Source organism: Numenius arquata, chromosome 8, assembly GCF_964106895.1.
Source record: "Numenius arquata chromosome 8, bNumArq3.hap1.1, whole genome shotgun sequence".
In the NCBI taxonomy this organism is placed as follows: domain Eukaryota; kingdom Metazoa; phylum Chordata; class Aves; order Charadriiformes; family Scolopacidae; genus Numenius; species Numenius arquata.
The window spans coordinates 43937158-43962771 of NC_133583.1; the positions used below are offsets into that span (position 1 = coordinate 43937158).

At 40.1% G+C, this 25614-nt stretch overlaps 1 protein-coding gene across 1 annotated transcript; it reads right to left on the minus strand.

The window, feature by feature from the left end:
• Positions 1-359: 359 nt before the first annotated feature.
• On the minus strand, positions 360-16193 carry CDC7 (cell division cycle 7). The gene is made up of 11 exons (XM_074151786.1): positions 16100-16193; positions 12406-12492; positions 10378-10513; positions 9637-9730; positions 9412-9554; positions 7469-7718; positions 6788-6883; positions 5797-5975; positions 4442-4524; positions 1746-1895; positions 360-736 (listed from the first exon to the last, which is right to left on the minus strand). The coding sequence occupies exons 1-11, from the start codon at positions 16191-16193 to the stop codon at positions 360-362; spliced, it is 1689 nt and encodes a 562-aa protein (XP_074007887.1).
• Between the last annotated feature and the right edge of the window lie 9421 nt (positions 16194-25614).

Sequence of the window (25614 nt, forward strand, 5' to 3'; positions counted from 1 at the left end):
TGTAAATTTTAAGGGAATATCTCGAGAATTAAGCATAGAGCTTGTGAAACTATTTTATGTTTTTTTGTAGTTTTTTATCAAAGTTAACTTTCTCAGAGAACAAGTGTGTACAGCAACAACCTCTCAGAACTGTCTTAGGGTAAGACCACGTTAGTGAAGTTTATGTAACTTTTACATCTGCAAGTATTTCTTAAAGTAAGCTTACATTTGCAGTCTAACTGTACAAGACAAAATTTCAGTAGTTCTGTGCACAGTGTGATGGTATTTGAGCGAGTATACATGTTGAGGGCAGCAAGGTAAAACTACCTCAGTTCTTCACTTCCACATAAAATGTATGAAAGCAATAATATGGTATCTTCTCAGAATCTCATGTCTTTAAAAAAAGGGTGCAGCAAAGCCTCTTTTGCAGTTATTCTTGTTGCAGGGTTTAAGTCTAGTAGCTTATCAAGTAGGTCATATGCCTCATCTGGAACCTGATCCCATCCTTTCATGTCTGTTGCCTTTATTTCCAAAGCACCATCACCTTCCTGAAAGCTCTCTAAGTGTTGAGTTTGTTTTCCGAGTGTCTCAGGAGCACACGGTTTGTCTACAGCAGCTGGCAAAGCTGAGTCATTTACAGACTTGCTGGGCACTTCACTCTGGGATCTCTTACAGCTGCTGTTTGTTCCTCTCAGCTTCTCACAGAGGGTTCTTAAGTTTTGTGCTGGGACAACTTGGGTACACAGAACTGATTTACCTGGAAAAAAAATTTTACAGTAACTGACATTTTATTATACTTTCCATGCAACCGTAACATCTAAGTTTGTTTCAGAGAAACATTATTTCTTGAAGTGTAACCAGCATTAAAAAAAAAAAGTCAACCTATCAAAACCCCAAATCTAAGCCTCCCACTCTTCCAAACCAGCCATGTTATACAGCAACAGTCCCAGCAAGTCAGAAGGACAATAATCTCAGTTCTGCTCAGAACGAAGAAGCTGTTTGGGTTTGTCTGTGGAGTTACGTAGTGACAGGTGTCACCCACCCCCCACACCATCTTTATGCATTTCACTGTCACTTTAACAGAACTGAAGAAAATTAGATACTCTGATTTTCACACCTCTGGCTGGAGAATGAAAATCAACACTGTAAGTTACGCTTCCAGGTAGCAAGTGCTGCAGGTTTGGCTTGTAAACAATTAGGAGGATGGTTATTTTAGTTTTTTGTGTTTTGTGTTGGTAGTGGCTTTGTTTTTTTAACCAGGCCATCTGTTGGTTTTTGGTTGTTTGGTTTTTTTGCTTTTTTTACTAGCCCTTCTTGGAGGGGGGAAAGCAAGGTTTACATCATATAAATATTAAGTCATATTGACTTAAGCTTCCAGGGCAAATTTTGCAGAAATAGAAACACTGCCTCAAGAACTCTAACCAAATGCCAGTAGAAAACATTTAGTTGACATATTTCACCTCAAATGGCCCTGACTTAGTGAAAGGCAATAGACAGGCTGGGAAACCTATGGCATGAAGTACCCCATATACAAATTATAAAAGACAAAAATTCAAAACTTTCTTAAAACTCTGTGTATATATAGATTAGTACTTGTAGTGTTTTACATGAAAAAAAGTGTGATTTACCTCAAAATTATTCCCAAACCTAAAAATATATTTATACGTATAAAGAAAAAAAAAATAATCACAGATTGTAAGTCACCGCATTAGATGGCAGATCAAGCATACATTTTCCCCTTTCCCCCATAATTAAGGTTTGCATACCAAAAGTTTTAGCAGCCTGAATGGTTTCTCTGGATCCACGAACTGTCATGATTTGTGCCAAAGCAGTTAAATCATCACTTGCTTTGTAAAATGGATACCGTCCACTGAGCAGAGAAAGGAATACGATTCCTGCAGACCACATGTCAATTGCTGCAATTGAAAGCAAATTTAGTAATAATTAAACTCGCAATTTTTGTGATCAAACAAAATCACAACTTTCTTTAAAAAGAAATTATGACCTGAAAAGTTTCTATCAGAAAAAGTTATGTTCTGAATTAGTTACTGACTTTGGTCACACAGATAACACTTCAGCATACAGTGGAAATTACTATGATTAGATTGAAGAATAATTTCCTGCTTTGATGCAGAGGGAGTGTTTAAGCTTTTCCATAGAATTTTTCATATGAGTAATTCCATTAGCCTGCTAAAGTTAAAATGTACCACAACAACAATTGAGGTTGTTTTACCCAGGGAGATGAGAAGGGGTGAAAAACTGTCAACTTTCGAGATTTATTTATGTTTGCTTCATATGAAGAAAACCTTATATAAAGATTATAAATAAAAAATAATTCATAAACGAATGTGAATCCAATTTTTTCTGGGACTGAGGCTTCCACAGTTAGGCAGTAATAAAAATTTATCTTACTATGAAGTTTGTTCCTCTCTAATATGAAATCACTTGACAAGATAGCCAGTTTAAGAACTGTAATACTTAGAAGTTATTCATCACTTTCATTGTGTTATGAAGAGTACAGAGAGTACTCTGGGGATGGATGCCAAAGCATGATGGAAACTTTAATACTGAAAGTTATGAGAATACCTGCCTGCCATAATTTTTTGGCTCACTAAGGTGCACGTTTTGAGAGATGGCAAGAAAAGTGAAGGAGAGTTTGAAGGATTCTCAAACTCCAAAGAGAAAAATTAACAGTTGTGAAATAAAGCCATAGTTATTCTACTTCGCTTCAAAAAAAGTAAGTAGTAAAATAGACAGTAATTAATTTGAACATTTTAGTTAGAAACACTATTAGCACAGGACTTTGGAGGAAAAAAAAAGTATTAAGTTGACTTCACTTGCAGAATCAGATTTCAAGTTGTTTTTTTTTTTAAATAAAAATCTAAGTTAATCATTTGGCACAATTTACAGTGGAAAAATTTTGTATCTTCTTCATAGTTCCTGTAAAAAAACTTTTAGTATTACTGTATCACTGCTGAAAAGATGATTCTATTTGAGGTGTTGTGCATCACTCTAAGTATGTGGTTGGGAGAGGTGGAGTCATCAAGGTCAAGACCTCTAAAGACATCTAATTACTTAACTCTTGCTGAAAATAATAGACATTATATATCTGAATGGATAGTAAATCCTAGCCCTACAATTCTGGTAGAGCTGGGATCATCATCAGACTGCAAGATCCTGTGCAATAACATCAAAATCATGATTCTTCTCTATGCCTTCGGGAGCAGAGGGACAAACCACGTTGAAGTGTAACTGGACCTGCCTAATGTCAGCTTGGGAACTGAGGTTGTATTCCCTGTGCTGTGAACCTGGGTCAGGTGCACTAGGGTGGCTTTGGCCAGAGTCAGCTGGATCCAGCTGGTAACTTGGTCTCAGCACAGAGACCAGAACTAGCAGAACTGGCAGGAATACAAGGAGATGGCTACAGCAGTCCCAGATGGAAGTGGACAAGAATATTTGTTAGTTCAAATACAACATTATCTCATAAATATTAGTATTAGTCTACCCAGTTCTAATTAAGGCCTTTGTTGACATACTACAAGAGCTCAGCCCACTGACTCAGTACTGTTAGGGCTGTCTGTGCCACACCCAAGGGCTTCCAGATTTACCCTGATTTTCTGTAATCCTGCTCTCCGTTACTCTAGAGAACAGAAAACCGTCTGAAAGCATATTTAACACTCGCGTGTGTCCAAGATTTCCTAGGTATGTCTTCTTGCTGCCTAAGTTCTGTCTAGACAGATTCAGAGGTTGTCTAAACTTGTCCTGGATTTCTGGATGTCTTCTAGCCCGTAAAAGCTGGCTGTTACAGCACAGGCACAGTAACTCCAAACAGGCTGCCATACCTCTTGAAACCCCAGTCATACCCACAGCACAGATGTTGTTTCAAACAACATTAAGCTACCTAGGGATAAGCTGATCAAACATATTGTTAAGTCTATTCTGAGTGTGTATACACACTTTAAGTACTGAAATTGACAATTTTCTCAAAAGGTATTCAGCAAAACAGTGGCTTAAAAACTGTTGAAGACATTTGAAGACATTTGTATTTATCTGTCTTTTTCATAAGTCAAAACTCCTGGTCATACACCAGATCTTTAACAGGTAAATTTGTTTTCAATCGTCCTCCATTCTCCAGGTAGGGACAACCTCTCCCATCATACTTGCATCAGCTAACGCATGAACCATCCCTCTGCTCTGGTAGTTAACCAGGCTACTGAAACTTATTAACTTGATAGTTTTTAACCTTGACAAATTAAAAATTTAGTAAGAAAAAATTATGACATTTACAGACCAGCTATTTAAAGCATTAGCAAAAAGGGAAAAATCTGATTAAAAGTATTAACCAATGCTTTCAAAAACACATTCGCAATGGTACCGTTAACTATGCCTGCTGTGACAGCAAACTATATGTGACAATCTATCTAGAAAAGTCCAAAGTATGTTTCAGTCTGTTGTGCGGTACCTGTGGTCTGAGTGGGACACTTTGTTAATACTTCTGGTGCTCTGAATCCAGGTGTTCCTGCCCTGGGAGCAACTTGCTGACACCTTACAAAAAGAGACAAACATGCTTAGAATATAAAAGTTTGATAAGTACATTCTAATAACGCTAAATATTATTTTTAAAATATGTGGAAGATGTGTCAACAGCCTAACCCTGCCTTATTCAAGTTTTACAGAAGTTTGAAGCATTTTCTAATTATCTAGCATGAAATTATTATGTTGCATAAGATAATAGCTTTATTATATTATCTATTATTATATTTTTATTATATGATCTAGCATAAGGTAATACTACAGAAATACTTATTGCCTACTTCACTTACAATGACCTTTTTTAATTTCCTTCAACAGCAGCATTATTTTTGCTAAAGGCTTGTTTTCATGGGAAACTAAAGTTGAGACTAATTAACCGAAGACAAAAAAATGCACTAGCTTCTTGAATATGGATGCTCTGGCTTTGCATTAGTCCACAGCAAACTAAGGTTCACTATTTCTGAGTGTTGACAAGAATTGACTTTTTGTTAGATTAACTAACAAAAAGTGTGAGATTATTTAAAAAAACCTCCACAAAACAACTTCCCAGGGCTTTCTTTTATGGCTTTAAGTCCCTTCCTTCTATGGGCCACTTCTCTTTTGAGTCTGGCAAATTCCTCATGTTTCATTGTTCTGAAATGAAGTTGGTATCACCATATTTTGACAATCTGGGAAGAGAGGGACCCTACAGTGTCATGACTACGGCCGGTAAGCAGAATTCTCTGTGTTAATCTGTGTTCCTTAATGTGTGGATAAAAGGCAATAGTAGATCATAACCAAAACTAACTTCACAGGGATGGAGTTGAACTGAGTTATTAAGATTCTCTAGCCTATTATTAAAACTTAAACATTATTTTTTAAATGATGAAATACAAAACAGTCATGTTTCCTTTTTATTCTGCATTTCATGATTTCCAGAATCCAAACCATTGGCGTGATTTAGGTCTATTAGATAACTCCTACTGACAGATTCATGTATTGTCTTCTCTTAAGTGTTGTAATTAACTCCAGCCATTTTCTACAACACGTGTGGGTGGATAATTAAATATAACAACAAAAAAAATCATTAACAGTGAATCTCTCTCGCTGCAGATAGCAGTGAACCAATTATTCCATTAATTCCATGAACTACTCTTGTTGAAAAAGAACATACTCAATGTTTCGAGGGTTGCACAGATCAAATGCTATCTTTCAACTACTAAATCAGCTGCCTAGTAAATCTGAGTTTCTGACCTTGCTTGACAGCATAGCAGACAATTTTACAACATTATCAAAGCAAATTACCTTGAAAGGCAAACACTGCAAACTCTATCCGTTGCGTAACAGTCACAGGTCAGGTTTGAGGGACAACTGCTGGCAGCTCTCCTGGCTGCCCCACTGCTCACCATTTTGGTAGAAGTGATCTTCTTCTTTGTTACTAACTTCCTAGATGAAACATCTATCATCTTTGATGGCTTTATAAGCTGCAATGTAGATATTTTACAGAAGGTGACATATTTAAGAAGCTTCCCTTTACATAGGTAGGCCATTTTCTAAAATATTAAGACTGAACGGGTATTCATCAGCAAGAAGCTGCAATTTTAGAACAGGAGACAGTAAACCTTTCTAACAACATCACAACATCTATAAAACAGACACTGGAGCTTTCCAAATATCCTGATTTCTTACCCTTCCCCTTCAGAAAACATTTTTCAGTGTTCACTAAAAAACGATATACGTTAGATATTCTGAAGCTGCAAGACAAGTATTTTTCAAGTTAATATAATGTTTCAAGAATTCTTCTGGTTCAGTAGGAGAATAAAAACAATGTATATGGAATGCCACAGCAACACACAGGCATTAAGTTAAGATGATCACTGATGGCCAAACCTTCTAATTTAGTTGCGGTTTCCCCCTTGTCATATTAAATACTAATTACAAAAAGTACAGAAAAATATTTATTACAAGTTTTTTGTCCAGCTTCAACTGCAAAATAAATAAATGAAGTTTCACAAGGTAAGTCTATCTTAGTTGCACAGATACATGTGAGATCAGCATACAAATGAGATCAGCTACGGAGACAGCTACATAACTAGTTCTTTAAGAGTTTCAAAAGGGACTGAAACAGAAATGAAAAATTCTTTGAGCCTTTCAGCAAAGACACACTTAATAATCTGCTCAAAAACTTTTAGTTCCACAGCATCTTAGGAGTAGTGTCCAGTCTTACAGAACAACCAGTTCTATAATTTTTCAAATATGTAACAGATTGCTCTTACTGATGAGTCATACTTCTTACTTTTGTACTTGCATTCTCCTGGTATGTGGAACTATAGACATTGAAATTCCTCTCTCCAAAAACAGAGCGCTGGACAGAATGGTGCGCAGAATCCTCCTGCAATACCAACAAAATGGACAATAAGGATCCCATCTAACACACAGTCAGCTGGATACTGACAGTTTGGAAAAAAAAAAAAAAAGTGTGAAGTGACATAAAACAAGAACAGCTGCACGGTAAGTCATTTTCAGGCATCAGTTTACTGTGGATGAAGAAAACACGGTCTAGACAGAACAGCAAACATGCCTACAAAACGGATCACACCTCAGAAGTGCCCCAAGACAATCTGAACGTCATCTGCACTGCATCTGTTATGCAACCAAGTAACTAAACATAGATGAATAATTATCGGCTTGGGGAGGAGAACCACAGTAGATGTCACTTAAGATTTAAGGCTGTCTAAAAAGTAACCCGTTCTAGGGTTTTGTACAACCTTTAGCATTGTATTATATCTAACAGATAATGAATGATGCCAATAGGGTTACACAAAACTACCCACTTTGATATGAAAACTGTGATTCTGTGCCTCCCATTAGGACCCTGCCAGATACGCATGCACAACTTTTGTTCAGGTATTACATCTCCCCCTGTTGGATGAAGTAATACATTAAACATACAATATTAATGAAAAAGACTGAGAACCTTTCCTCCTCTTCCTTGTTTAATCTGTATTTTTGGAAGTGAGCTGGACCTTTTATCAGCTGCTTTTGAGGCTGACTGTTGAGCTATCTGTTTAGGTGCTGTGACACTGACAGAAACCCCATTTCCCAAGGCTATGGTGGGATTATTTTGCGAACAACTTCCCTGCTGGTCTTCAGAGTGGGTAGTTTTGAGAAGTTCAATTTTTGTATCAGGGGTTCCCTGTGCCAAGCCAAAATCTACCAAGGCATACCTGAAAGACACAAATTTAGAATCAGGAATCATAAAGTATCCATCAATCATTTCAATTTATTATTCATTACTTGTTTACTTTCTTTCATGTTTTACTCAATATGTTGCTTATCTGTAGTTTGCCAGCATCGCAGTCCTATTTTCCTCCTTCTCCTCCTCTTACCTATCCCCTCAATATTTTTACCCTATACCCATCTTACTTCATTGTTTCTTGTCCCAAAATCTTCTCAAGTGCATACTTTCTCCAATGGTGTTAAAAAAATATTCCCAGCAACTCTTTTCCAGGGTTCTTCTAGTCCTACAGCTCCAAACCTTCAGTGAACAAGTATAAGTGACTTGACACTTGCAGAATTCCCATGGGCAGAGGCACAAATGTAGCAGTGAAAACAGACAGGACTAACAACGCTGAGAGTTTTGCCCGACTTCAAGCAATACTACTGGAATTTATTTCAGTCTTCTAAGAGGTAAGACTACATTAGTTCACACTTCAAACCTGTCTTTAAAAGAATTATTTTTTGTTACAACCAGTACAGAGACAATCCAGCTGCCTCTGGGTCTCAGACAAACTCAGCTCCATGGCTTCCACACCCAAAGTGGAGATTAAGGCTCAAACCAATGCCAGAAGAGCAAAACAACAGTAGGAATTAATTTCAACAGATTAAAAAAAAACAGTATTTCTCAGATTTTTAAGCCTGTGGTTTGGCAAAATAGAATCAAATCTCCGCTACAAACTTTCACTATGTAGAATCATTTATGTTGGAAAAGACCTTTAAGATCATCGAGTCCAACTGTAAATCTAACACTGCCAAGTTCCACTAAACCATGTCTCTAAGTACTACATCTGCACATCTTTTAAACACCTCCAGGGATGGTGACTCCACCACTTCCCTGGGCAGCCTATTCCAAAACTTAACAAACCTTTCAGAGAAGAAAGGTTTCCTAACATCCAATCTAAACCTCCCCTGCCACAACTTGAAGCCATTTCTTCTTGCCCTATCACTTGTTACTTGGGAGAAGAGACTGACTCCCACCTCACTACAACTTCCTTTCAGGTAGTTGTAGAGGGCGATAAGGTCTCCTCTCAGCCTCCTTTTCTCCAGGCTGAACAACCCCAGTTCCCTTGGCTGCTCCTCATAAAGATTTGTGCTCTACAGCCCTCACCAATTTCAGCACTTCATGAAAAAGCACTACCTCACTTTTTACAGTCTTTAAATACTGTAACTTGCAGGCAAAAAACCCAACCCTACTAGTTATAAGCATTAATTCAATGTAAGGTGAAAACAGCCCAAACCCAGCTATCTTTTCCTTATCGGTTTTACTCTATCCATGAGTAAAAATTTAGAAATGTCAGCCTATACACCACAAGTCACTAGTAGCTTTCTTTTTATTCTTCTCATTCTTATTCAGAAATGTAGTACTTTTACTCAATAGTAAAATCTTCATTTTTTCAGGTACCTGTCACTCTATGAGGCAGATATTACGTTAAGTATGAAATAAAATCCTTCCCTCCTCAAATCCCCAAACACAGAAAGAAAAGTTTTACAGATTTAAAAAAAAAATATAATCTTTTTTAGCTTTATTACCTAAGCACATGTTATACAGCTGAAGTAAAAAAAGCCCAAAAGCCCAATTGACTCTGTTCTGCCAAGGCACATGTCCCCACATGAGATCACAATATGGTCATCTGGACTTACTCTTTTAGCCGCCTGTTGTAGAGGAAGTTACTGGGCTTGACGTCACGGTGAACGATACCAAAGTGATGAATGCGCCTCAAAGCTTTAAACAGATTAAACATGTATTCCCTCACTTCTTCAAAGGAAAGAGAATTCAAAATGTCCTGAAAGATTATTTGGATACTGTAATTATGCAGCTGCTTTTAATTAAGAAGCTTTACTACACATAAAGAGTCTGGGACTCACCAAGAAGGATTCATGTTCCAGATATGGCATAACAATAACCACATGATCATTCTTCCTAAAGCAATATTTAACTCCCATAACATTATCTTGTCCCCTAGAAGAAAAGTATTGTCACTGAATAAAGAACAGAAGATGGATGTTTACTTTCCTTTATTTCTTAAAAAGTTCAGTCAGGCTTTCTTTTATAATCTAATTTATATTTTGTCAGCAATCTTATCAGCAGCCAGCAGTTATGCTGTTGCCTCTCATTGTTAGGTTCCATTTGGGTTCTGCAATTTGCAATGAGGGCTCCACATCTAATTTGTGGGGCCATGGTTTCCAGTTACCAATGTAATTAGATGTCAGACCTAACCTTCATGATACCAGCTACTTTAAGAAGGTGCTATTCAGCTCACTGGCAACAAGTATTTATTCCTAAAACCACACTTTCTGATGAAGAGATGCCTTTTTCCACGCATTTCAGAACTGGAATTTTTGTTATCTCAGAGATACATCATAGATCATAGAATTTCTCAGATGGAAAATACAGCACCATCCACAAACTGAGACAAGCAGAAAAGGGCATCCCTTACAGGTAAGACACTCCGTTTCTTTTTTGCTCTTGATAAAAAGAATATACATTTCTGTGGTTAAAAAAATAAAAGCAAGTGAAGTGCCAAAACTTAAAATAAATAAATGCAGAACAGTGAGACAATGTTGAGCAGTTCAGTCATGACAGTCATCGTTTTTTTGTTTATGTACCCTGCTACTGTGAGGCACTGAAGTTCAGCAGCAATTCTCAGAGGGTGGCTGGTTGGAATCAAGTGTTTCAGAGCCATTTTTTCCTCATATCCTGTTTGTAGTTGTGCTGTGGCCAAGTAAACAGAACTAAAAGTACCTGTAAAGAAGGGAGAAAACCACAGTCTTCAGCATTTTTAATTAGGTCGATTCAGATTTTTAGAAAAGTGATTTAACTGTTCACAATCCTGCAGTATACTTGATACTACATCAAAAGCAGATTCTAGAAGAGAAAAATGCAGTTCCTTTTTTCTACTACTGAATTCAGTGATCTTGTATACAAGTTTTTTATGTCAGTAAAAATGCAAATGCAACACTCTCTAACTTGCCTGGGACACAGAGCTCTTTGAATGTAAATTTCCTGTCTTTGATTTGCTTTCTTGTTTAGGTAGCTCACTTTCATCTGACATCTAACTCTTCTCTCCCTACGATTGTAAGTGGGCTATATAATGCTAATCCGGAAAGCACTACCTTTACTATTCAAAGCACTTCTGAAATTGCTACATTTTTCCTAATTCTGTTACCTTATCTCTAAAGTAAGACTTCTCACATGATGTGTAACTTTACTATTTGTTTGCCCAGAACACTACCGCATAGACAGAACGTGACAGACTCATTTGAGAAAGGGAGTATTCAGACTACGATAAACTTACCCACCCATTTAATTTTAAGGATATCACAATATACCTCTTAGGAGTTTATTTTTTCCTAATGATCTGAGATATCTGAACATTCTTCTATATGAATTAACAGTACAAGTTACTTTTGATTACATTTTAAATACTGTGTTTGCATCATGCTAGTTCAACAGTCTGTAAGTGCATACATACACCAAAACACCCAAAAAACTCTAAATAATTCTTGCAGTCATAAAAAAAAAAAAAAAAAAAATCTAGAATTCCATACATTCAGTAGAATTGATTATAGCAATAAGAGTTACAATGTTGACCTAAGACATTATTTTTGGTGGCGAGAACTGCTAAAATGAAAGTGACTCCAGAATGGAATCCTAAATTGAAGCTTGTTTTCTCATAATGCTGCAGAACCGCAAGTGGTATTTTTTACAAGCGTTGTTTGCTCCCAAGAGCAAAATCAGAGCACTGATTCATAACAAGAGATTTTGCTTAATTATAATATCTTTTTTATGATAGGCAGAAATCCTTTTTTTTGTTTGTTTGTTTCTGAAATTTTGTATTGCTGGGGTAAACTAAGCTGGGTTTTTTGGAGGGGAGAGGCTTGAGACAAAAACTTTTAGCCATTTCGCCTGCCATCACAGGTATTCAACACAAAACAGTTGTAAAATAGTTCAGCCTCTTATCAACGTCTTTGTTTAAAACTGTGGAGTGTCACAAAGCATTTCAGAGATCAAATGGTAGGGTAAAGTTCCAGAAAGTGCTGAGATCCCACACTCAGAAGTGCCTAGGAATCCACTTATAGTCATGCCTAATGTTTATTGAAGGTATCTGCAATAGTATCTGTTAAAGGTGTACACAAGCGTTCTAAAATCTGATACTGTATGTCTTTAAAATAGTATTCTTTTTTTAAATAAAGCAGCTATAATCTTTCAATCTCCTCCTCCAGTTCTGCCCACAGGGTTTCAGTGGAAACAAAGCCAACTTAAGGAACAGCAGTTAAATATGTCAAAACACAGCTACATATAAATAGATTTCTCACGCAAAAGAGAAAAAGAGTGGAGTGTTAAGACTTATTTACTTGAATATGCCTCAAAAAATTTTAGTTGTCTGAACTGGAATGCTGGGGTTTTATTGAAAGGCTTTAATATATCAGATTTTCAAGTAAAATATCTTGAAAATGTCCCTAATTAACACACCTATATGCTCAGCAACATATTAGAACTCCTACAGAGACCAAGAAGTAAATCAAAGAGGCATTTGGCTTAAATTGCATATATTGGGATTTTAGATTTATACCTTTTAAATTAGAAATACCAGAAAAAATCCAACTCTAAGCAAGCTAAAATAAAACATTTACCTTCTCCAATTTTTTCCTTAATTTTGAACACATTTACAAGCTGTGGCACTGCTTCATAAAGTTTTTCAATATCTTTTTTTATTCCTGCTGTGGAAAAAATGGGGAAAATAAGTTATGAATTTTATTGCTTGGTTCAATATCTGATCTATATTTGTGATCACAAATCACACTTCAGTTCATAGGACTGTGAATTCACACAAATTCACATAAACAGAGGAAAAAACAGCAGACAGGTATCTATCCCTGCTGACATGACCGTCTGCATATTTGATATTTATTACTCTTCATCACACTCCCTTATAAGCTGCAGCATTTAAAAAAAAAAACACTTTTTTTTTTTTTTAACTTATCTGCCACCTAGCAGTTCCTGAGAGGGCAAAAGCGTTCTGGTTAGTAAGACATCAGATAAATATTGATAAATATTTTAATGAGATTTGCAGCATTAATTTCATAAAAGACAAAACAATATAGTTGTTTCTGTAAGCACAAGAGTACATCCATTGGATGCAAATGAAAAATGTAGGAAAATAATTTTTTTTTAAATTTTTTTTTAAGATCCATAATGCACTTTTTCACACTGTTACTTAAAATAGTGACACCAAAAAATATGTTTGCTCTGCGTTTCAGTTGCTGCGCTTTGTGCTGCAATCACTAGATGGCATAACAAGGATGTTGTACTGTATTATTTCAAAAAATTATGCAGTTTTCCATTCAGTTTACAAATCCTTGTAGTTTAAGCGATCTCTATACCCTGACTAAGAATTCACTTCTTTGAAGTTATGAATTAGGTAGAGGCTGTGACTAATTTCCATCTCCCCTTGTAAAGCAGGGGTGAAAAATATTCCATTATATAGAAGTAAGCACAAACTGGTATTTGGAAAGTCAATCAAACGGAAGAAAAAAACGTGTATATATTTTTCATCCTAAAAATAAATAATAATTTAAATTTAACATAAATATATAAATTGTATTGTATACATAAAAATGTACTGCGCTTTACCAGGACAGTAAATCATAAGCAGTGAGAATCATTTTCAAAGTAGAACTGATACGCTAGAAACAAAGTATAGATTAGCATGCATCCCCAACCTTCTCTGTTACCTCACTTTATACAGCAACACAATCTTAAGCCTGCCTAAAGAACCCTTTCTTCCTGGTAAAACCCAGTAAATTAGTTGGTAATTCAAGTTGTAGTTAACTTTCGATTGTACTATTTTTAATTTCAAACATTTGTAAAAAACAACATACTTTTAAGTACTGAAGCCTGCTGCCTCTCTTACTATTTGTTTACCTGGTTTTTTCCTTTTAGTTGTTCCCTCTGCTTCTCCAAGTTATTTTCTTCTGAGTCATTTCAGGAATGAAAAAACCTGTCTACGCTACACACCAAAACCGCTAACATTCATTTAAGATACTGTTTTGATCAACAAATACAAGTAAAGTGTTAATCAGTTCTGCTAGGAATCCTATTTAAAAACTTTTAAAATGTCCTAGGATAAAAATGACCAGACTTGTACTAACAGTCAAGATGTACAGGACCCTATGTCTAATAATCCTCAAAGGAAAAGGCTAAGGAAAACTGGTCAACTGTACAGTTATCCTGTTTATTCCCCAATATTACAGAGTCAGATTAAGCTAAACACCTCAAGAGGTAGGAAATTGAAAGGTTGAGGAATCACTTCATTTTCCTATCAATATAGTAAAAAATTATGTTGAAAATAATACTAAAAATTCAGGAAGTTGCCACATAACATTTTTTTTATCGATAGCATTCATATTGCCCACATACTCATTTATCTATTATTGCTGTAATTCTTGTTGTTTTGTCACTAAAAGAGAAGTGTTGATAAAAAGCTTTAACATTTAAAAAGTGGCATTTCCAGTTAGTTAGCATAGTAATTTCAACTTTTTATACAAATGCTCATCTATTACATAACAAATGCAAGACATTGAAGAAATCTTTCTGAAATCTTCAGAAAATACAGGAGGGGGAAAGGTTGATATTTGTACCGTATTCCATTTTCCCCAGGAATACTCAGAGTTGTTAAGAGATGAAACCACATAGCAAAACTATAAAGAACTTAAAACTGAAATGTTATTGCATCACTCAAAGACACAGGCCTTTCCCCTCAGGAAGATAATCCTCTTACTGGTTCTTACTGGGGTGACCTCCCAAGAGGTCAGCAGCCACAGGACAAAGCTAGAAAATGATTTTCAACAGTGATACAGTTATAACAGGCTCTGTCAGAACAACGTTGCTTAGAAATAGTTTGCTATCCAATCTGCTCCAAATAAGGCAACTTACAGTTTTGTTCCAATGCTTTTTATTCTGACTTTTGATGACAGTTGCTTAAGCTTCAGTTTTTACTAAAAAAAAATACACTGATAGTAACTTACAACATAAAAGTTGCACTGGAATTTGTCCAGTAAAGTTGTTTGGTTAGGAAAAAAGGACTTTACTCTCGCAAAACCCCAGACTCCTAAGAAGGACTCAAAAGGCACATCTTTTAAGTCTTCAGAAACCAGGAGATTTCTACTTTCTTTACCTTAGCAGGTTTGGGGTTTTGTGCCACCAGTCTAACAGTCCTAAGGTAGATACTAACAATCACAAAAAGCTGTCTCAATAACTGCTATAAAAGTCTGCCAAATACTCCATTTTGTCTTGACACTGAATTCAGGTTCCCACCTGGGCAAAGGTCAGTGCTGTCGGAGCACTAACAGCTGGGTGACACAGGCTGCAGATCCTAGGCCTGAGCAGCACCTACCCCAGGCACTGACAGCGTTTAGTAACTCAGCGCTGCTGCTTCTGTGAAAGACCTTGAAAAGTGCTAGAAACAGCCAGCGACTGCCCTTGTTGAGAGCCAGCATATAAACATCATCTGTTCTCTTCCGGGTGTCTGAATCCCCAGTGGGGTACAGAGAACACACAGTCATTGTACCATCAGCGTATAACAATATAATATCCAACATTTTCTGTCAGCAGATTTTAAAGTAATTTCTTTAATTTCTAGAATGAAAAGCATTTGCAAAGTGGGACAATTAAACATTATTCAGCATCACTCTATGTAATTCTGGACAAGGATGTGCATGGGACTGACAGAGGACAATTTATTTGTAGGAAAATGAGTAGCCGTTCTATATAAGCTGGCTCACCATCCACAGTTACTGAGCAAGCGTTGCACAGAAAGCCCAGATTGAAGTATATTCACAAAGAGACCCAAAAATGAACAACAAAAACACTATCAGAGGACATGTTCATAAGTTCAGCTTCTCTGGTAAGAACAAGGACAGTGTTTTTATGCACACAGACACACCTAAAGAAATCTAAGGAAAAGGCTGGTGATTATAGGTTAAAAGGAAAAATAGTGATGTTTTGTACTTGTCTGGTCAGAGAATTCTATTCTCAAGGACTGCCTATTTGGAATTCTGGTATCCTCTTATAATACTTATCCTGTAATAAATAAATAGTAAGGTTAGCTAATTGTAACAAACTGCTGCTGCTGAAGTTTTGTAACACATGGAATGCAGGAATAAGCTTAAAATCAAAGACAACCTCAAATGTTTTCATTTCATTAATTCTTTATACAATAGGACCGTATACAGACAGGCTTATAATTGATGCTGAAACTTCCTGAAGTGATGAAGAAGCACGTCAGCAACAAAATACAATGTTAGCAATCCCTATTTTAGCATATACCTGAAAGCTTGCTGTTCTGCTCATGCTTCCCATGGAAGTCTTCAGCCTGATGAGGGTGCTGTTCGTCACAGCGAGACTCCAACACCGTCTCCATCACAAAACGAACCTGAAGTAAAAAATCCAAGACTTTGAGGACCACTTCTGGACACCTGGGGGAGCAAGTATATCTGGTAAGACACTTACTGGTCCTGCACTCAGTTCCCAAGATGAGATTTAGGGAGTCTGAGGCGTTCCTCTGTGCTACCTAAAACAAAGCTACACCCATCGCCCCAGTGAAAAACTAAACCAGTAAACCCACTCCAATAACAGGAAAAAGGGGGGAAGGGAAGGAAGATTGCAGGATAAGCTTAGACGCAAGTGATTTTCTTTCATCTCTTGTGTTTTCTCATTCACATTAAAGCATTATCTCTTCCCTGAAGTTTGCTTTCAAAGGCAAGGAACTGATGCACACAGGAATAGCTGCAATGCATACTGCAACACCCAGACAAAGGCAGAAAACCTGAAAGAAATTATAGGAGAAAAAAATATCTTCTCAACATGAGAGATTTCTCTCTCTCTTCTACAGCAGATCAACAAAAGCCGTAATTATTTGTTGCCCTCCCTCCATAACAAGAAATAATAGCACATGCTTATTTTGAAATGCTTCTTTCCAAATCTTGAAAACACTGTAAAAAAAAGTGTAAATTAGTACCATGTACCAATATTGTACAATGAAAAAAACCTGATAATCCTATTTCATAGAATCATAGAATAGTTCGGGTTGGAACGGACCTTTAAAGGTCACTTAGTCCAACCCCCCTGCAATGACCAGGGACATCTTCAACTAGATTAGGTTGCTCAGAGCCCCGTCCAACCTGACCTTGAGTGTTTCCAGGGATGGGGCATCTACGACCTCTCTGAGCAACCGTGCCAGTTTTTCACTACCCTCATTGTAAAAAATTTCTTCCTCATACGTAGTCTAAATCTTCTCTCTTTTGGTTTAAAGCCATTACCCATTGTCTTATCACAACAGGCCCTGATAAAGTTTGTCCTTCTCTCTCTTGTAGGCCCTCTTTAAGTACTGGAAGGCCGCAATAAGGTCTCCCCAGAGCCTTCTCTTTCCCATGCTGAACAACCCCAACTCTCTCAGTCTGTCTTCATAGGACAGGTGCTCCAGCCCTCTGATCATTTTTGTGGCCCTCCGCTGGACCCATTACAACAGGTCCATGTCTCTCCTGTGCTGAGGACTCCAGAGCCGGACTCAGTACTCCAGGTGCTGTCTTCATCACAGCGGCGTAGAGGGGCAGAATCACCTCCCTTGACCTGCTGGCCACGCTTCTTTTGATGCAGCCTAGGATGAGGTTGTCCTTCTGGGCTGTGAGCGCACTTTGCTGGCTCACGTCCAGCTTTCCACCCACCAGTAAGTTCTTCTCGGCAGGGCTGATCGCAATTCCTTGATCCTCCAGCCTGTATTGATTCTGGGGGTTGCCCTGACCCAGCTGCAGGACCCTGCACTTGGCCTTGTTGAACTTCATGAAATTCATGCAGGCCCGCTTCTCGAGTTTGTCCAGGTTGTTCTGAATGGCAGCCCCAACCCTCAGGTGTGTCAACCCCACCACTCAGCTTAGTGTTGTCTGCAAACTTGCTGAGGGTGCACTCAATCCCACCGTTTATGTCATCGATGAAGATATTGAACAGTACTGGTCCCAAAACAGACCCCTAAGGGACGCCACTTGTCACCAATCTCCATCTGGACACTGAGCTGTCACTCCACTATCCTCTGGATGCAACCATCCAACCAGTCCATGAGGAAAACCATATTTCATGAGGAAAAGAAAGGCAGAGAGCCCCTGGGCAGGATAACCAGTGACAAGTGAGCCTGGAAGCACCACGTCTTACAGTTGCCCAACACTGGTTCCATTCAAAGATCTTGCTTGCTTGTAACTTTGCCAACCCTTCAAGGTTCTGGCTAAGCTTTTCCACCAGGGGGAAACCTATTCTGAAAAACTTCAGATGAAAGAATTCATCTGTTTCAGTTGTGGAGCTAGAAATATATTTTGTCCCCAAAGAATTCAGGCTACCTTTAGTCTGCCATCCTCATGCGCAAGAACAGGGACAGGCAATGGCCTTTTTTTTTGAGGGAGCTTTTCTGGAGAGTGTGACTTGGAAACTAATGGAATGAGATTAGAAGTATTTCTAGTCTCTCACAGGTAGACACTCCCTCTGCTAGTGCTGAGTAGGCAGATAAGCCTGTTCCAGACCTGAAATGGCACAGTCTCGTTAGCAGAATATGGAACGCAAATTAATACAGGCAACCCCGCTGCTCACTATGGCCTGCTTGCTCTGATTCAGCCCCACGCCAGCCTCAGCTCTAGGCTCTTCCAGTTCAAGGCTGACCATAAACACCACGTTTAGACAAAGAAAACGAACACTTCTGCCTGCAAACCGCCATGGGAACAAGCTCGCGGCCTGCTGGCCACGAGGAGAGTGAAAGGGCCTGGGAAACTCAAGGTTTCCACTTCCATTCATTTATGTTAAATGCATTCATTTCCATTCATTTATGTTAAATGCACAAGCAGAACCAAATACTTGAGTATATTAAAAAAAATATTTACTAATTCGGAAGTGGGCTTAACAGTTATAAAATGGAACATGAAACAAAGTTTGATTCAGTCAGATATTTAAAAACACCTAGACAGTGACAGATTCAAACACCCACGTAGCCTCAGGCTCTTCCGAGCCGGGTACCTGAACCCGGCACTCACAAACCGGTGGCGCTGCCGCCGGATCCCCGGCTGAAGCCCCGTTGCCGCCTGGAACGCACCCTGCTGCCGCCAGAGCCCCTTCCAACGGGGGCTTACGCACGGGCAGCCCCGGAACAGGCTGCTCAGCTGGCCGGAACCCACAGCGGGTACTATACCTCGACTTTGTCATTTAAAAGAAGCAAATTTTGTGGCTGGATGGAGCCCTGCAGTAAGTTGCCGGTTACTACGCAACGGGCCCCTCCGTCACAAGACCCGCAACCGGAGTCCCGCACCGCAGTTCCCGGGTGGGCTGACGGCGCCGGGCACAGCCAGCGCACCCGGAGCTGTCACAGCAGCCCGCCGTTACCGGACCCCTCCCCCGCCCCGGGTAGCACCGCTGCGGGTCAACCGCGCGTCCCCGGCCGCCCCGGGAGCGCGCAGGCTGCGAATGGGCGGGATCGCGCGGGGAAGGGCAGAGCCGGAGGCCCGCCACAAGGAGGGGGGGGGCAGAGCGGGGCCTCCCCAGGGACGATCAGGCCGCGCCGCGTCGGGACCCCCCCGTCCCGGCGGAGGGGCCGGGCGGTACCGGTGTCACCGGGGCGCCATGGTCACAGCGCGTCCGCCGGGCGGGGGCTGAGGGGACGCACGGAGGGCCGGGGGACTCGCGCGGGGACTCACGCGCGCTGCCGCCGGGCGCCGGGGTTTTGCCTGCTGCCGCCTTTCGCCGCCCGCCCCTCCGCCACCAATCCCGGCCCTCGGCGGAAGCCACCGCCCCGGCCAATGCGACGGCCGGTCGGAGGAAGGCGCGCTGCTATTGGCCAGCCGGCGGGGAGAGGCCCGCCCAGCCCGCGCGCGGGCAGTCAGGCGGCGGGTGAGGGGCCGCGGCGGGTGAGGGCCGGGCTGGGCCGCGGGCCCGGGGCCGGCCCCGTCCCGCCCCTGGTGGCCGCCACCGGCTGGCAGGGACTCGTAACGACCGTCGAGTGGCGGGGAACGAGGGACCGGCGTTGTGCAGGCGTGGAGCGTGTTCCTGGTGTGGGCGGCGGGACGGCGGTGCCTCTGTGTGAGGAGGTCTCCGGGGCCGCCCTGCCACCGGTGCTCTGCCAGGAGGCCGCGGGGCTGCGCAGCCTGTAACCCCGGGTGGTGTGTGCCTGCTGCTCCGGGGCCTGGAACTGCCTTAGGTGCTCGTGCTCTGTACAACGACATTCAGCCCTTAAAAATGTTTCCTACCTGTGATTATCGCAAAATAATTACAGTGCCTGGGTAAGCTCTTCTTGTCCTAAGTTCTGCTATAAATTCTGTTAAGTAGTCGAGAGTCCACGAAACTGCTCTCCATTTGCAGCAGAAGTAACAGAGAACGTAACTTGGCTTGCTGCTTTGCCCTAGTACCTAATTGTGTAACAAAAGGCATTGCGCAGAACACAAAATTAAAAATTATACGCATCTTGATTCCGGCCTGCGCTGTAGCCACTGACCAACAATGAGCATGACTAGGAAAAGAGACCAGTTATTGGAATTACGTTTTGCTGTTGTTTAAAGTGGTGGAATTTTACTGAAGCCAATACAGTTGCACATTTGTAAATAAAATTTAGCACTTTTTGTCTTTTGTCCATTTTGGTCATTATTTCTCTTTATTTTAAGATTTAAAAGGTTGCTCTTACTAAAGACTAGCTCTCCTGTATTTGATAACGCATAGATCTCTTGGTCACTGAAATATGAACTATAATACTGTTATTTATTGCATACTTCATGTAGAGCTACCTGACTGCACCCCTTGGTAAATAACAACCAGGCCTGGGGTTGCCAGAATTCCCAAGGCAACATTGTCACTTGGCTGTTACCTTGTAATAAGCTGCACTTAGGTTAACAAAAACGTTAAAGGCAGAAACAGGTTCCACCGCTTCTGCTGACTTGTCTTGTCTCCTATTACACAGTTTAGAAGGAGGGTGCAGAAATGAGTTGTTGAGCTGCTTTGGTGGGTTTTGGGGGGGTTGCTTTGAGGTGTGTGATGGTTTTTCCAACAGTTGTTCCAGTTTGCACTTTCTGTCAAGAGGTCAAATAAGCCAGTGCAGCAGCTTGAGATTTTGCTAAGTACCCTAACTCTCAATAATTTCAGTTAAGGGTCACAGTATTTAAAAGCAGATTATAGCAAACATGAATTAAATAAGGGATAATGACAAAATAATGCAGGCCAAATTCTGTTCTTTCTTTTATCCCTGTAACCTTACAGAAGTTGGAAGGGCAGCATAAACATTCATGAGTGCAGGCCTGTCCTTGTGCTAATGACAGGCACCGTCGTTCTAAATTAACCTCTTGGGACAATCTTACCTGCAGTCATTTTTGAATACTGTAATGAACCATGAATTACTTTTTCAAATCAATACTTGCAAAATAGCTGGCGTTTGTTGACAGGTTGCATATTTGGCTCCGCTACCTGCTGGCCAGGTCAGGGTTTCAGCTGACCTCCATGGCCTCCCTGCCTTGGAGCTGTCATCCTGTGGAACACCCCCATCATCACCGTTTCTATACAGCTCCCATTACTGGCATTTCTCTGTCAGTCACACCCATACTACCCTTCTCCCCGTCACTTGGTTGCATTCATACACAGTGAGAAATCCATTTCATTGTATCTTCTGATCAAGGCCCTGTCCAGCTGTGGTTTCTTTCCCTGCAATATCTCAATTGATCTTGGTTCCAACACCTAAACTCATTTTCTTTTAGACCCAGGTCATTTATCTACCTTGATCACTCGTTCCTCTCCAGTTCCTCCTTTCCTGTTTGTCCAAATGTGTCATACTCTCTCATGCTGTCTTTCCAGTGATTCTGCTTCTCCATCATGTCAAATTTACATTTATTTGTTCTCACAAGCATAACTGCACTTGTAATATAATCTGATATTGTCTTTTATTTTATTGTCCTACTCCTTTTAGTCTGCCAGAAATGCCAGCCTTGATGCTCGCCTTCATTTATGTCTCTAAAAAAGGCTTTTTACCTTCTTGCTTCTCCTCTGTTTAAGAAGGAAGTTCAGTCAAATTGGCTACGACTCTCCTCATATGAATATCACTTCAAAAGTCACCTCTTCATCAATGTCTTTCTTCATGTGCGTCTTCGCAGGACAGTGATGGATTATGTGTACTGTTTCCACTAAGTTTCCTCAGTACTTACTTAAGTATCTCTAGCTTATTTTTGCTTTATTCTGAATGAATGTGGAATAGGTAAAGGCACGGCTTCTGCTTTGCTTTTGCACAGCTTCTGTGCCTTCGCTACAGCATGAGACTCTCCTTCTTTTGGCTCGGGTCAGCAGAAATCCCTTCTTCAGTGTTGGGGCAGAGAAGGTTCCCCCTGCTCATTCAGCACTCGGCTTCCAGTTCTAACAATGCACCGAGGCAGGAACGTCTCAGTAGGAAAGAGAAGAAATCCCATCAAATGAATACGACAAACAAAGCAGCACGTATAACACTCTGCAAACCAAACCACTGCACTCTCTTCTCTGGTGGCTTTATCTCTAGGTTGGATCTGAAGTATGAGCAGCCACATGACAAGCCAGGCCCATACACAATGTTCCTTACGGCTGACGAGCAACTGCCGAAGCCCACCTCAGGGAGCTGGCCAAGAAGGGATCCAGACATCGCTCTGCGATTGCATCCAGTGCTGCCAGAACCTGAAGCTGAATCAAACTTCTTGTATCTGCTGACAGAACTACAAGAATCCATGCTGACACGAGAGCACATCTATTCACCTCTTCCTAGGTCGCTTAAACTAGTAGAAGTCTCCTTGTATTTGTACTGTCCTCCAGCCTTGGGAAAAAGATAAGCAAGTTCCAGGAAGATAATTGATGAACACATCCAGCACAGACAGAGGCAGGGGATCCTTAAATGCCCCTGCTGCCAAGAACATCAGCTCATAAATAAGAAACTTAGAATCAGAAATCAGAAACTACTTAGAAATGAGCAAATAAAGGTGGTTATTGCTCTGGTGGTGGTAAATAGGTATATACCTTTACACATATACACAAAATCCAATTTTAATGATAGTATAGACTACTATAATGTATTAGAGTATAGACGATTAATAAATGTATTATTAGGTGTTCATTAGCCTAAATGCCACATGCTTTCCAACTTTTAATTCCTCTTTTTGCTAGGCAATATGATTCTATGGCAAAATTTTCTCTCTTTAGCACCGGGTTGAGACAAATCTCTTCATGCTATTGTGCCCTTTAGGAATACTGTCAAATTCAATCATTCAGGACTCACGAGTCTTGCACTAACATGAAGAGATTGATTTGAAAACCATGGGACTAAAGTCCTTTTTTCTGTTTTTCATTTTCCATTTCCATACCTTAACCATTTTACAGCAAAGCTGAGATTGCCAGCTTTGCTCTCACATGCAAATGAGCACTTCCTGATGCTATGCAGCCCTAGAATAATGCACTCGGATGTGGCAGTGACCGTCTCTGCCAGTATTTTCTGATCGGTTATATCTGAAAGGTCAAGAATTATTGTGGTGTCAGAAAATATACCAGAATAAAGCAGCCCCTACAGCCTATTTAAAGCGAGATAAAAATAGGTATAAAAATGACCCCGGGCAAAGATGCGGAGGAATTTTTGACCTTTTCTAAACTGGCTCTCATTCAAACAAAGTATATTTTAATAAAATCAATAGAAGACTTACACCTAAGAATAAGGAACGTAGGCTGTCCTGCACAATGGAGAAGTTTGAAAGAGACTGATGAGCCTGCTGATGAGATCGCTGTAGCAAAAAGGGTTCACGCAAACCTTGGCTTACAGAGTGCAGATGTTAATGGCGACAATTTTTTACCCGTATGTGCAAATTGCTGAGGGTGATTAAGGCATGGCGTGCCCAGTTCTGATGCTCACATCGCAAGATGGATACCGAAAAAACGAAGTGAGTATAGAGAGGAGCTACAGAATGATCTGAAGTCAGAGAAAATGCCATGTAATTGAAGAACTGAAAATCTTAACCTACCCACTGGATCAAAAAGATTGAAAAGTGAGTTGATAACAGTGTATACATTTATGCACAGAAAAAAATATTGAATATAAGGGCCACTTGAACCTACCAAAGAGTGAAATAGGAAGGAATAATGCATAGTAGCTGTAACCAGCAAATTAAAATAGTGTACTCTTCAGTACCACTGGCAGTAAATAACCCTGGGAACAAACAGTGAAGGGCAGTGGTTGATTCCTTGGCTCTTGATGCCTTCAGATTGAGACTCGATGCCTTCCTGGAAAACACGGGCCAGCCAAACACAGGCTACGCTGTGTTTGAGTACAGCAGGCTCAGTTCAGGGTTAAATACAGTTGCCTGTAATTTGCAGGAGATCAGACTATATCTTCCCATAGTCCCCCTTTTCTGGACTTCATAAATAAATTTCTATACTTTACAAACTATCCAAAACCTCTATAAAGAATTATTTTCCTCCTGCCACCCTTTCCTTTCCTTTCTATTTATGCCTTTAGCTTTCCTTTCTATTTATGCCTTTTCCATACTTGACTGTTCTGTCCCATTTGCACAGCACGGTGGCCAGAAAAACCTCACTGACAGGGAACGAGGAGATGATTGCACCCACTTCTCCCAGCTGCTGAGATCGCTCAGCATCTCAGACGAGCTTCTTAAGTAGTGTCCCTGCCCACGCTGCTATTTGCCCCTCAGGAGAATGCACTTCACCCAGCTCAGCGCTCTCTACCCAAATCCTCACCTTCCAGGCTCTCCTGCTGCAGTGCAGGAGGGCTCAGCTTCTCAAACGTGGCTCAGCAAAGGGACGCAAAGCAAGACAGCCGGCCTGAGGTTGTGCTTCAGAGACTTCTTCAGCCTTTGGACAAAATTAAAATAAACAATCCCAAAGCTTTCCTCAGCAGCAACAATCTGTTTAAAGTCATTCAAATGTTCTTATATTTTTGGATTGCTTACAGCCCAACAGGAATACTGGGCTTGGCCAAGCTGGGACCCATGTAACTAAGGGGAAAACTGGCACCTTACGGGTGTTAGCTGAGTGCTTTCCCTTTCCCCGTGCTGTACATTGTCCTTACCTGGAGCGTCTCTTTGAATGTAGAGTTACAATTGCATTTTACCAACATCCAAGGTTCTTCTCCTGGTTAAATAAGAGATTCTGTTCTCCTAATAGATATGTAGATAACGCTGTGTTTTTGCTCCACTACCTGACATAAGGCTGAATCTGGTAACCTCACTTACGGAATAATTGTGTTGTCTTTGGGAATACTCACACATGTAAAATGAGCAGGACTTGGCCCTTTGGTCATATTTTTGTAATAAAAGACAAAATGAGATTTTTAGGAAAATGCAACTTATGACCATAATATTTATGAGGCTGTCAGGACTGCACTGTAAAAATTCATATTATTTAATTCTTCACTCTGACACTAAAGCATCATTTCATTTATATGCAAATAAGCATATACTCTACTGCTGTTTCTTCACTGAAGAAGCTGTTTGAATTATTCACATTTTATTAATAAAGCTTCATAAATAAGTATTTTTTCTACCCAATTGGTAGTGGCCAGGGGAGAGAATCTATTTATCAGACTTTGTTATTATGAGCGTCATAACAAAATATGAAGATTTATGGAGTACATAATTAGACGTTATGTGATTGTAATGGAAACACTGGATTATCCAGATGAAATACTCTTTTCTTTATGCATTTCTCCTTGGTAGAGGCACTTTCTGGAAAACGGGCTAAACCCATCCCCATTGCTAAGTTCCAAGAACTGCCTGTGAGAGGAACAGAGCAATTTAATACCCTTTTTTGAT